Source organism: Tachysurus vachellii, chromosome 1, assembly GCF_030014155.1.
Source record: "Tachysurus vachellii isolate PV-2020 chromosome 1, HZAU_Pvac_v1, whole genome shotgun sequence".
Classification (NCBI taxonomy): Eukaryota; Metazoa; Chordata; class Actinopteri; order Siluriformes; family Bagridae; genus Tachysurus; species Tachysurus vachellii.
Window position 1 is genome coordinate 27,255,249 of NC_083460.1, and position 11,719 is coordinate 27,266,967.

The window sequence follows — 11,719 nt, forward strand, 5'->3', positions numbered from 1 at the left end:
TATTTATTTAGTCTGTATAGTATTGTTTGTAAACTAAATGGATAGTTTTATTTATGTCTGTACTTTGTATGTCTGAAGCATGTGCTAATCACACTTAACCAATAAACATGATTCTGATTCTGTGGTATTTACCCTTTATATTTAAAGGGATCCTGGCTGCAAACCATTTGAGAACCCCTGAATTAGAGAACCAAAATTATTCAGTAAAAAGCTAGATTTTCACACTAAACAGAAGAGTGCATGAACCTGCACCCCCTGATAATGTATGTATTTGAGGTTTAGTAGTTGTTCCATGTAGTAGTTTAGTAGTACCATGGGGTATGTGGTAGCCTAGTGGTTAAGGTGTTGGGCTACCAACGTGTACCAAGGGGAAGGTTGTGAGTTTGATCCCAGGTCCACCAAGATGCCACTGTTTGGCCCCTGAGTAAGGCCTTTAACCCCTTAATTGCTCAGTTGTATAAAAAAAAATGGGATAATGTAAGTTGCTCTGGATAAGGGTGTCTGCAAAATGTAGTTGTTAAAATTAGTTATTGTCCATTTTGGAATAGATAATCTTTTGCTCTTGCATTATGAGTTTTTTGTGCAATATAAGAGTTTTTTTGTGACTGAATAAGAATAATGCACACTGCTTACAGGTTGCGTTGCTATTCTTACACCAACTGAGCTTTTTGTATGGGCATTTAAGGTGAGACCATGGTTTATGGAAGTAATTGTTCCTGTATATGAAAAGCTATGCTTATCCGAATCCTCTTCATAACCTTTAGAACCACTGAAGAAATTCTGAAATAATTTTTAAGTGTTACAGCTCATGGTCCTGAGATGACGTTAGTTTGACCCTATTATTTGTTCTCCACTGTCAAAATGACTTCTTATTATTATTATTATACATTTTGTAAAATTGGAATTACATGGCATGAAATTTTTCCAATTAATTAAAAATATAATCCAAGCTCTGGACACACTGTAAAATATGATTGGCTTAGAGCAAGAGTAACAGGCGACCTTGCCAATCAATACTCTCAGGTAGGCGGGACATCCGTTCTGTTGGTGTCGGTTAGCGGAAGCTGGTACCGGAACCAACCGCCTTAACCTCGCGCTGTGGAGGTTTCTATGGTTTGGTTGAAGACGAGTTTACAAACAGGGAACAACACCAGAGATTAAGCTTAAAAAACACCAACACGGAGCGTAAAGAAGCGACGAAATGCCGCACAATTTCCGACCCGGGGATCTCGTCTTCGCCAAAATGAAGGGCTACCCGCACTGGCCGGCTCGGGTAAGCGAACACAAACCAAGTGGACATTTTAGGCTTTGGGACGCTTTTGCATCTTTCTCCCACCTGTATTCCGAGTCACACCGCCTCTCTGGTTCCGATTGGTTCGTTGGATACCGCTTTTCGCGCGAGGATTCGCGCTTTGCTAATACCTAAAAACCTATTAGCTGATTGGCGTGTGTACAGCGCGATCAGCCAATCACGATGCTAGAGGCGGAGCTTGTCGAATACGGGTGGGAAAAGTATTCTCTAAATGAAGTGAACTCCGTGGATAGCGTTAGCATTCTTATGGTGCACACACACACACACACCCCCCCCCAGCTAGACTCTAGACTTCCCACGATTATGGCCGTATCTTTCTAGGATGTGCTTTTGTGTTTTATTTTTTCTACGCTGCATAAGCGTTGTGGTGTAAAAGTAGTTGTGTATCGATAGTAATGCTACCTGTAGATAAACGCAGGTAACAGGCTAACTAGCTAGCTTCAGCTGTGTATAAAAACCCACGAGAAGGTTGCAATGCAAAACAAATAAGCCTTAAGGAGGAACTTTCCTCACAGCGTATTGAGAGAATTATAACGGGTTTTATATCCAAAGTACTTTGTATATACCGTGTTTCATGCTTGGTTTATTTATTGTTGTCCAAATAAATATCATCAGCTGGAGAATTCACTCGTAACGTGTTGTCTGTTTCCAGGACACTTGTGTAAACTTTCCCTCATTTTGTCTTGAATTTGCATTCGCTTATATTCACTAGCTGCTTTTCCCTGATGTGGATATATACAGCTGAGCCAGAAGAGAAGACCACAGCAAATTAAAATCCTGAGGATACAGTGGTTACTGAAACAGGACTGTTGAGATTCTAATCTAATTTCATCTTCATCTGATTAGTTTTGATCAACCTGTGACCTTGAAAGCCCCATATTCTTGTCCTTAGCTGTTGTAGTATGTCCACCTGAAACGATGGGCTTTTTGAAATGCTTTTCTGTTCACCACAGTTACAAAGAGTGTCTGTTTGATTTACTGTAGTATGTGTAGTCTTGGCTTGAACAAATTTGACCATTTTTCTCTGACCTTGCTCTTAAACATGGCCAACAAACTGCTGCTCCCTGGGTGTTTTATTTATTGATTTATTTTGAACTGTTCTGATCCTAACAATATAGATGGTGAATATATATATATTTGATAACATTGTAATACACTACATATTTTGTCCTGTCTGTTCCAGATTGAAGATGTGGCTGAAGGGGCTGTAAAACCGCCACCTAATAAAATCCCTATCTTTTTCTTCGGCACTCATGAGACGTAAGTATTCTCAGGAGTAACTGATCATTCAAACGTGTTTTCTTGTCATGTGTATCGTTCTGATATTCTATTAAATCATGGATATATATGTCTGATACTTTACAGTATTAGTGTCAGTTCTGGCTAGTTTCACATTCCCTTGTTAGATTTTAAGTCACAAACGGATGTTATGTTCATGGCTCATGCACAGACCTATAAGACATTATGCCATCACACATCTGGTCTCACATAACGGTCAGTTGTAAAGAACACAGCAGCACAAAGCAGCTTCACTGAAATCCAGGTGTTGGACCGTGTTTAAATCCCCAGTGAACCAGACGTCTCTAAAGACCCAGACCCTGTCTTTTGGGAGACACTGGATAATGAGAAAATAAAGCCTATCCACAATTAAATATAAAGCAGAATTAAGTGTGTTTAAAGTGTGTGTACGGATCAAATGGCATCTTTATAATTATAGCAGCAGTTTTTTGGTACAAATCTATAATGAAATCATCTGGTGTTAGAGTATTAGTTGTGTGACACTTGCGGAATTTAGATATCGCTTCGTACTATTTTCACATAATAGCTATAAAAGTGTAATGTGATGTAATGTAATGAAGTTTGAAGTGATTTGTATTGATTTGCAGATACTTTATGCAAACGGGGCGCTTCATGATCATGATTTTTAATTTTTAATTTTTTTTTTTTATCTGCCTCCAATGTAGAGCCTTCCTTGCACCAAAGGATCTCTTCGCTTATGAGAAGTACCAGGACCGGTATGGAAAGCCAAACAAAAGGAAAGGTTTTAATGAAGGATTGTGGGAAATACAAAACAATCCACATGCGTCGTACACTGCACCAGCTGTAAGTAGCCCAGTCTTATTAATATTTTATTAATGAATTTTCTTCTCTTTGAACTGCATCTCAGACCACTAGTACTTGGAGCGACATGATTTAAGTCCGTTTCAAAATCGGGCTAAATTCTTATATGAATGTATAAACAATACATAAATAATTAATATTCTGTAAAATTCAGCAATATTTTCAAAAAGCCTACTCACCTACTCTAGTTCATGGGTCACATTTCTCTACAAAAACAAGAAATACCAACCCTAGAAATAATTGACTTGATCCTGTTCAAAGGTCGTAGCACAAACACAACAATATTGTCTATTTATTGTATATCAAAAAATCTTTCTTAATTAATAAATTAACCGAACTGCGCAATGCTTAGCCTGCCAGCTCATCTGAGAGTGAGGACAATGAACCTGCAGCAGGAAGTGATGCACAAGAAGATGAAGAGGTGGTGGTACCAAGTAAAGCTGAATCAGGAAGTGAGGAATCTGACTCTGGAAGTGAAGATCAGGGCAGAGGAGCAGTGAAACGGAAAGCTCCAGCATCTAAGGTAGCTGAACGCTAACATACTATCTTGTGTGTTTATTGTCTGGAGTTCTCCTAAAAATCTTCTGTAATGAATGTGGATAAAATAATGCATTTTCTTTCTAATCGGTGACACTAACCTTATTGTAGTACCACAAGATTTTGTCCAAAAGTGCTGCAGATAGTTACATTTTCTTCAGTCTTATCTGACACTGATGAAGGGATACAGTGTTAAGTGTTCGTGGCTATAATCAGACAATTGTAATCAGAATATTGTGGCTTGCTGACTGAGAATGATTTACATTACTAGTTTATGTACATGTCATTTGAGGGACATTGTTATATATTTATATATTTTTATAATTTTCTGCAGCGGCCGCCAGCAAAAAGAGGGCGAGCATCATCTAGTGAGCGAGATGAAGAAGAAAGTGTCTCTGTCTCGGAGCCAGAGCCGTCCCCCAGCTCTGAATCAGAATCTGGAAAAAATAGTGACCAGGTATCTTTGTGTACACCAAGGCTAAAATGTTTCAGTTCTGCGCAATAAAACTGACCCATTTGCTACTGTCATTCTTCAGCCCTCAATCTCCCCAACAACGATTCGGCAAACGTCACTGTTTTTGGAATTTATTTGTATCAAACTCTTCCTTCGTTAGCAGCCATTTGTTCACCACACATTTTTTCTGCCGTGTCCAACTCCACCCTCAATGGCTTTTGCAAACAAGAGCTGAAATCGGCCCCTCTGAGCTGCCGTGTGCCTTCGACCTGACTTTATTTTAGCTGAGTGGGGATGGAGTAGTGTGACTCAAACAATCTTTCACACAGAATTGATCACGACAGAATTTGCGATGACTCTCTGTTTAATGCTAAATGATATTTAATGGTACGTTAAATCAAAACAATCAAACAAAAAAAGAATTTTCCCAGCAGTTGTATAATTGCCATCAACTAGTCTGAAGTATTTTCAGATTAAAAATGTACATTTAGCTGGTTATTTTACTTTCTGCCACACTGTTTTTCTCACAGCTGTGTTTTTTTTCTTTTGTACTTCAGCACTAGAATCACAGCTTGTTTATATATAAGATTATTTGTGTACTTCTCAGGATTTTACTCCACAGAAGGAGTCGAGTGGCCGGGGAGGTAGGAAACCTGCAGGCAGAGGAAGGAGGAAGGTGTGAAATGCAACAACCATCACATTCAGAGTCAGGATACATGTTCAAATTCATATCGATGTGGCTCTCACCGTATATTTTTATGTCTCATAGAAACCGCCCTCAGATTCTGAGTCAGACTCAGGATCACGGTCTGATCATAAGCGCGAAAGAAGTGATTCTGAGGATGTGAAGCCACGGCCGGCCGTCTCTGGATCTGAATCTCAGTCTGGATCCAAGTCAGAGTCTGAATCAGATCCTCCACCCAAGAAAGCTCCACAGTCACGCAAGAAAGGTAAAACCAGCACCTGTTAGTTGTTTGTCGGATATAATTTAGTTTAGTGCATCAGTGATTTTCTTGATGGCCAGAGAAGCAAAAACAGCCTCTTCTATATGTAACAGAGGCTTAAGAGGTACAAGGGCATATTAAATTGTATGTCTGTATGTTTTCAGAAAAACCACCACAGAAGGCACGTGCAAGAAAGCCTAAACCAGCACCAGAAAAAGCTCCTTCCTCACCTTCAGGCAGTGACAGGTGGGCAAGGCTTGTTTTATTAAAAATGTTTTTCTTGTCCCAGAATAGATCAACTTGGGTTTGTGAGTTGAGTGTAAAATCTGTATGTTTCTTTTCAAATCACATATTCATAACATACACAGTATTTATGTTCATAATCATGTTATGGTCATGTAGCATATATTAGCAGAAGAAACCGATACCCTGGTAACCAGATGTCTAAAATGACAGACTGTCTACTTATGGAATGTCCATTTGGGTTAAAATATACCTGCAGTGTTTAAACCCATAAGCTGTGATTGTGTTATGTGGTGAAACATGTTGTTGTGGTTCGGAAGTTTTGGGACAGAGGAAGCACTTGTCCATGCCCATACTTATGCACACATGAAAAACTGAGACCAGTGAGTTGAAATTGTTTTTGTTTTTGCAGTGACAGTGATTCAGATCAAATCAGCGACTGGAAGAAACGAGACGAACAGCGGCGACGGGAGCTGGAGGAGCGCAGGAAGAAGGAGGAGGCAGAGGAGCTTCGCCGGTTAAGGGAGCGAGAGAAAGAAGAGGAGGAGAAAAAGAAGAAGGAAAAAGAGAGCAAAGGACGGAAAGAGGATGACAGCAGCAATAGTAGCAGCAGCAGTAGCTCAGACGAAGGCGCAGACGACCATCCTCTCAAGAAGTCCAAGAAACCACCACCACCTCCTATCCCTGCACCTTCAGACTCTGATTCACCAGCACCCACTGAGGCAGGATTAAGCTTAAAATGCATTCAGTTTTCAGGTTGTGAGATATTACAGAATAGTCACTTACTTGATTTTCCTTCTCAGGTAAAAAAGACAGCTAAACGTCAAGATGGCCAGAAAGGCAGACAAAAGAAAGAGGTAAAAGAGAAAAGGGAGAGGAAGGAGAAGAAGATGCAGCGATCTGAGGAGAGACACAGAGCAAGGTAAGAAATGTTAATATTTGCTTTTTTTTTTTTGGAGATATTGCCCCATTTTCTCTTCAAGGCATGCCATCTCTCCCACCCTGAGAATGCAGCCAATTTTGCTTTCTCTGTGCCCAAATATGGATGGATGTGACAAATATCTGCCTTTTTTTTCATATTTTCATACTGAACTGAATTTTGATGCTTTCTGATCTGCCCTTCCTTATAAGTTCTAAATCCGAGAAGCCAAAACGACGATCTGAGCGTCCACCTGAGAAAAGGGTCGAGAAGAAAAAAGGTACATTTTCTCACCACCTAATCATCATTTGTAAATGGACCTGTATTCTATATAGTCCTTTTCTCATACTTTGTTTTTGAACCTGTTGTGCCTCTTCAGAGCCATCTCCAGAAGAGAAACTCCAAAAGCTGCACACAGATATTAAGTTTGCACTGAAGGTGGACAACCCTGTAAGTTTGTGATACCTTAATTATTAAATACTTCAGCTGTTTTTGAATGACCAAATCTTACCCTCAATAGAAAGTGATGTACATTTTAAGGAAGTGATAAAATACAGATGTGCTGTCATATATAATAATAGAAAATAATCAGTGATGAGATGATATTAAAAAGCAACTTAACACCGGAATTTGTCAGTGCTAAAAAAAAAAAAAAAAATGACATGAAGGACGTCAAATGTTTTTATCCATTTATAGTTACATTTTCATGCTACATTTGCTGCAGTTATTAATTATAGCAACTATAAACAGCTATTCCCTGACTATCCTCTATTTTGTTCTCTCATTTGAAGTTAATTAAGAAAAAATGCAACTTTTCTGGTTTACAGATATATCCTTATTTTTTTTTTTCACCAAAAGCCTTTCTGGTGTATGAAAACTTTGAGATACAGCTTTACCCGACTGTTACAAAGCACTGACACTGGAGTCTCCTTCCAAAAAAAACAGGCCATTTTGAAAAACTTGGTGTAAATTGATAACAGGTTAATGTTTCTATAGTAACAAAGTGGAAAACATAGGGTTAGGGTTAGGTACTATTATTGGATAGAAAGTTTATCAACACTTTCTGACAAACCTGCCGGTAGTATTAAAGCAGAATGACCTATGTGCCTGTTGTCCCCGTTATGCTTCCGAGAACTGGGAATTGTGTTGGCAGTGGTTTGTTTTCCATCAGTAAAAAAAAAAAAATGTCTTTGTTTCAGGACATTGAGAAATGCTTACAGGCTTTAGAGGAGCTGAGTGCTGTACCAGTCACAAGTCAGATACTGCAAAAGCACTCTGATGTCATCACCACACTCAAAAAGGTCTGCTTTCCCTGTTCACCTATTGAATATATCGCAAATCTTATTTAATCATTATAGAGCATTATAACATGATATTTAAACATTTAACAATTTAGCATCAAATAATATATGCAATGTAGACTTGACTGGCATTACGACCCATACAGAACAATGTTTGTTTCAAATCCTATTCTTTATTGAATTGTGGGAGGAAAAATATACCAGTACATTTTTATATACAACCCTTTTTATTATTTTCTCAATTCAGCTCACAAAGTGAAGGTTTTTTTAGACTTGATTATAACTATAGTATGATTTTAGTTATTCTGTACATTTACAGAATGTGTTACTGAGACACATTTGTCATTTAACTGGAACCTAAATAGATGAAGTAGTATGCTGCAATGTTTGAAACGTCCAGTGCAAACTCAGCTCAGTCTCTCTTCAATTTGCAGATTCGCAGATACAAGGCCAGCAGTGCAGTAATGGAAAAGGCTACGGAGGTCTACAACAAGTTAAAACTCCAGTTTGTTGGGAAGGTGGAGCCAAATAAACCAAAACCACAGGAGAAAGGCGAGGGGGAGATTAAAACGGAACCACAGAACACAGGTGATCTTCGATGGTGACGGGCTGTGAACACATTTTGTTGATTTCATTCCAGTTTTCTACTTTCTTTGTATAGTCTCATAGAGCCACCTAAAGTTGTAGGTCCCGCAGATCTACACTATGGCATTGCAGCTTGCTAAAATTGCTAAATGTATTTGGCCTTGGTCTTAAGCGCTCTGTTCTTTGATTGTATTGTGAAATGCTAAATTCTGTTTATTAAAAACTAAAGTTCCAAGAGAAGGTGATACTTAATATGAAAGACAATTTATAATGTGCATGGAAGCAAACTATTAGCTTTTAACTTATTTCCCATGTTCAGGCTATGTTTGGATTTACAGCGATGTATTTCAATCTCGTTTAACACAAGATACCAAACCGGTGAATGGAGAGTCAGAAGCTGAGCAAAAGGACATGTCTGAAGGTGAATCTAAGGATCCAATGTATGCAGAGCAGGAGGAGGAAAGTCACCACAAATCACAAAACAATGAGAGGTAAATAATGAAATTTTATTTACTCTAAATATATACACAGAATAATCTACTAGATAAACTCACTGGTATGCACCGTTTTACCACCTGTATATTTTTTTTCCATCATGAAATACAATAATCAAGCACGTGCCATCTTTTTTTTCCCTCAAGTCTCATAACTTACACTACGGGTGGGCGGAATGACCAAAAATCTGTTTCACGGAATAAGTTATTTTATTTCACGGTAGCGGTATATATCACGGAATAATAATTTTTTAGGTAAATCAACAAAAGGAACGTGCTTAATATATTAAACACCACTTTAACACTTTGAAAATAAAGAATAGGCTTTCTCGTCTTATTTTGTTCATTTTTCTTTTATTTAGAATTAGTGGTGAATGAGACTCTCAACTTTTAGATCAACCTCACCATAACAATAAATAGGCCTCATTTTTAGAGCTTAAAGAGAACAGACTTCATTTTTAGATGATAAAACAAGTTACTCGTGCTAGCATGGCTAACGGTTACATTCGTGTGACAGTTTGCAAATCACATTTGTCTGCTCTTTGTCAGCCCTTTGTAAACCCGAACCACGTCCATACCACTGATGTCGCGCCTCGTTTCACAACAAGTTCCTCCTCCTGCTCGGGATTGGTTTGTGGGATTTCTTTATCAGCATTATCAGATTCAGGCGTGCTACACGTGAGGTTAACCACGCCCACTAATTTAAATAACACGGTATGCACGGAATAGAACCTGGAACGGTAGACATCTTATTAACGGAATATACCGTCATACCGCCCAGCCCTAACTTACACCATTTAATTGTTTTGTTTTTGTGATGATGAACATTGAAGAGCTCAAGGTTTCTGCCTACACAAAGGGAATCTCTCTTGATAAAAATCTTTGAATTTAATGTCAATACTGATTCTAGAGCATGTGGCAGTTATTCTTTAATTTTAACAAGCATTTCAATTCACACTAGCTGTATAATAAACACAAGCTTTAGTGTTGTGCTTCTTTTACATTGCATAGTCATTTTCCTACTATGATCTGTATGTGAATCATAAAATACATAGAATGTTACTGAAGTCACACAACCACACCTTCTATACCAGGGGCTGTCTGAACTGAGAAACTAAAAAAATACTGTAACAGAGCTGAAAAATGCATGGGGAGAAAAAAAACTGTGGCACCTGACAAAAGTGGGTACTGTGACACTAAGGACAATTATTGATTGGCCATCCTAGGAAAATTATTCATGATTCTGTGATGTGTTCTGTTCCTCTTATACCAATGACTACAAGTTTTAATTCATTGATGAAAGACAGCTTGTTTTGTGTGGTGGTTTTTTTAAAATAATTTTTGGTATTATTTAGTTTTATAGGTAGTTTTACATATATATTTGATGTTTTGGAACATCTAAAATCAGCTTTTTTTTTTTTTAAGTTTAAAATTTCTCCGATGGCAGAAAGCTTACTGACTGTCACAGTGCTTTGACATTAAAGACAGAGGACTGGTTGCTTTCTGGTTTGTCTGTAATAAGAGATTCTCTGTCTCCCATGGAGGAAATCTTTATCATTAATGGAGACGACTTGTATACATGTTCTATAACTTCTTCCAGAGACCTTTATATCCTTGAGTATACATTTTTATTCAAGCCCCTGTCCATTAGTTATTATAAAATTATAAGTTTCATCATAATAGACCTGCGATTTGAATTACGGCCAACAGTTTTGTCAGAGCTGCTATTGTTGAAATTGATGCCAAAAGATCTGGCCAGTAAGAATCAAGGAATTATATACAACAGTGGGTTTTATGTGAATGCATCCCTGTGTGCTTATCACTAAATGGAACCTTATTTCAGGCCTGGAGCGGACAGCCCTGCTGAGCAGCACTCACAGATGACGGAGGAAACAGATCACACGTCAACAGCAGACACAGAGCCTCCACTACAAAGCTAAAGACCTGAACTGCTCTTTTCTTCGCTGAACTGAGAATTTGGTCATTGATTTGTGTATTTTGTGAAGACGTTCTCCTTACTTGAGACCACATTGCTCTTTTACACATGTACACGCTCTGACTCTTTCCTTACATTCGTGTCGGTTTTGTCTACCATTTATAAACACCTGTTCTGATGTTGTATATAGAATTATACAAAAGTTATGCCCAGTAAGAACAAGGTCAGTAAGAGCCTTGTTTGTGTTCAGTGTGGCAATGACCCTGCGCTAAATGATGTTTAGTCGTAGTGATGGAGTCAATGTTATTTAAAAATGCTGATATTTAAAAGAAATGTCCAGGCCCTGACATGTGTGAAAATGGTGTGTTTGGTACTTAGTAGGCCACCTTTTGTTAACCAGACTCCATCCCTTTTTTCTTTTTTGTATATAAAAAGAAAACAGAAAAAAAAACAAATACTTTTTTTCATTAACCGAAACAATATGTAAATTGAGCCATAAAGCAGGAGTTAATGAACTATTTTCATACAGTAGTGCACCTGAATTTTAACCAACATGCAGTATGATTTAGTGATGAGGGACTTAATGCTAAATTCTACAGAGTGGTCCTGCTGTCTGTCCAGTCTTCTCATTATTAATTCTATGTCTGACGCTTGTCTTGCGTGTATAGATGTTTTTAGTGCAAATGTAAACTGGTCAGACCATTTTTACCATTGATGGACATGGAAATAAACGTCAGCATGGTGGCCCTAATAATTTATTTATTTATTTATTATTTTTATAAATATATAATTGTGTTATGGATTTGTTTGTGACTTGCCTGAGGACGTAGTAATGATAATAGAAAAATATTAATGATCTATGAATGAAAACGC

General features: G+C 38.0%; 1 protein-coding gene across 1 annotated transcript; it reads left to right on the plus strand.

Annotated features, from left to right (window-relative positions):
- The first annotated feature begins 1,051 nt into the window (after positions 1-1,051).
- hdgfl2 (HDGF like 2) lies at positions 1,052-11,602 on the plus strand. Its single transcript, XM_060880695.1, has 16 exons — positions 1,052-1,273; positions 2,496-2,572; positions 3,277-3,415; positions 3,786-3,956; positions 4,305-4,427; positions 5,032-5,100; positions 5,194-5,374; positions 5,533-5,614; positions 6,024-6,333; positions 6,415-6,533; positions 6,743-6,810; positions 6,910-6,980; positions 7,730-7,831; positions 8,266-8,419; positions 8,784-8,907; positions 10,754-11,602. The coding sequence occupies exons 1-16, from the start codon at positions 1,202-1,204 to the stop codon at positions 10,848-10,850; spliced, it is 1,959 nt and encodes a 652-aa protein (XP_060736678.1). The 5' UTR covers positions 1,052-1,201; the 3' UTR covers positions 10,851-11,602.
- The last annotated feature ends 117 nt before the right edge of the window (positions 11,603-11,719 follow it).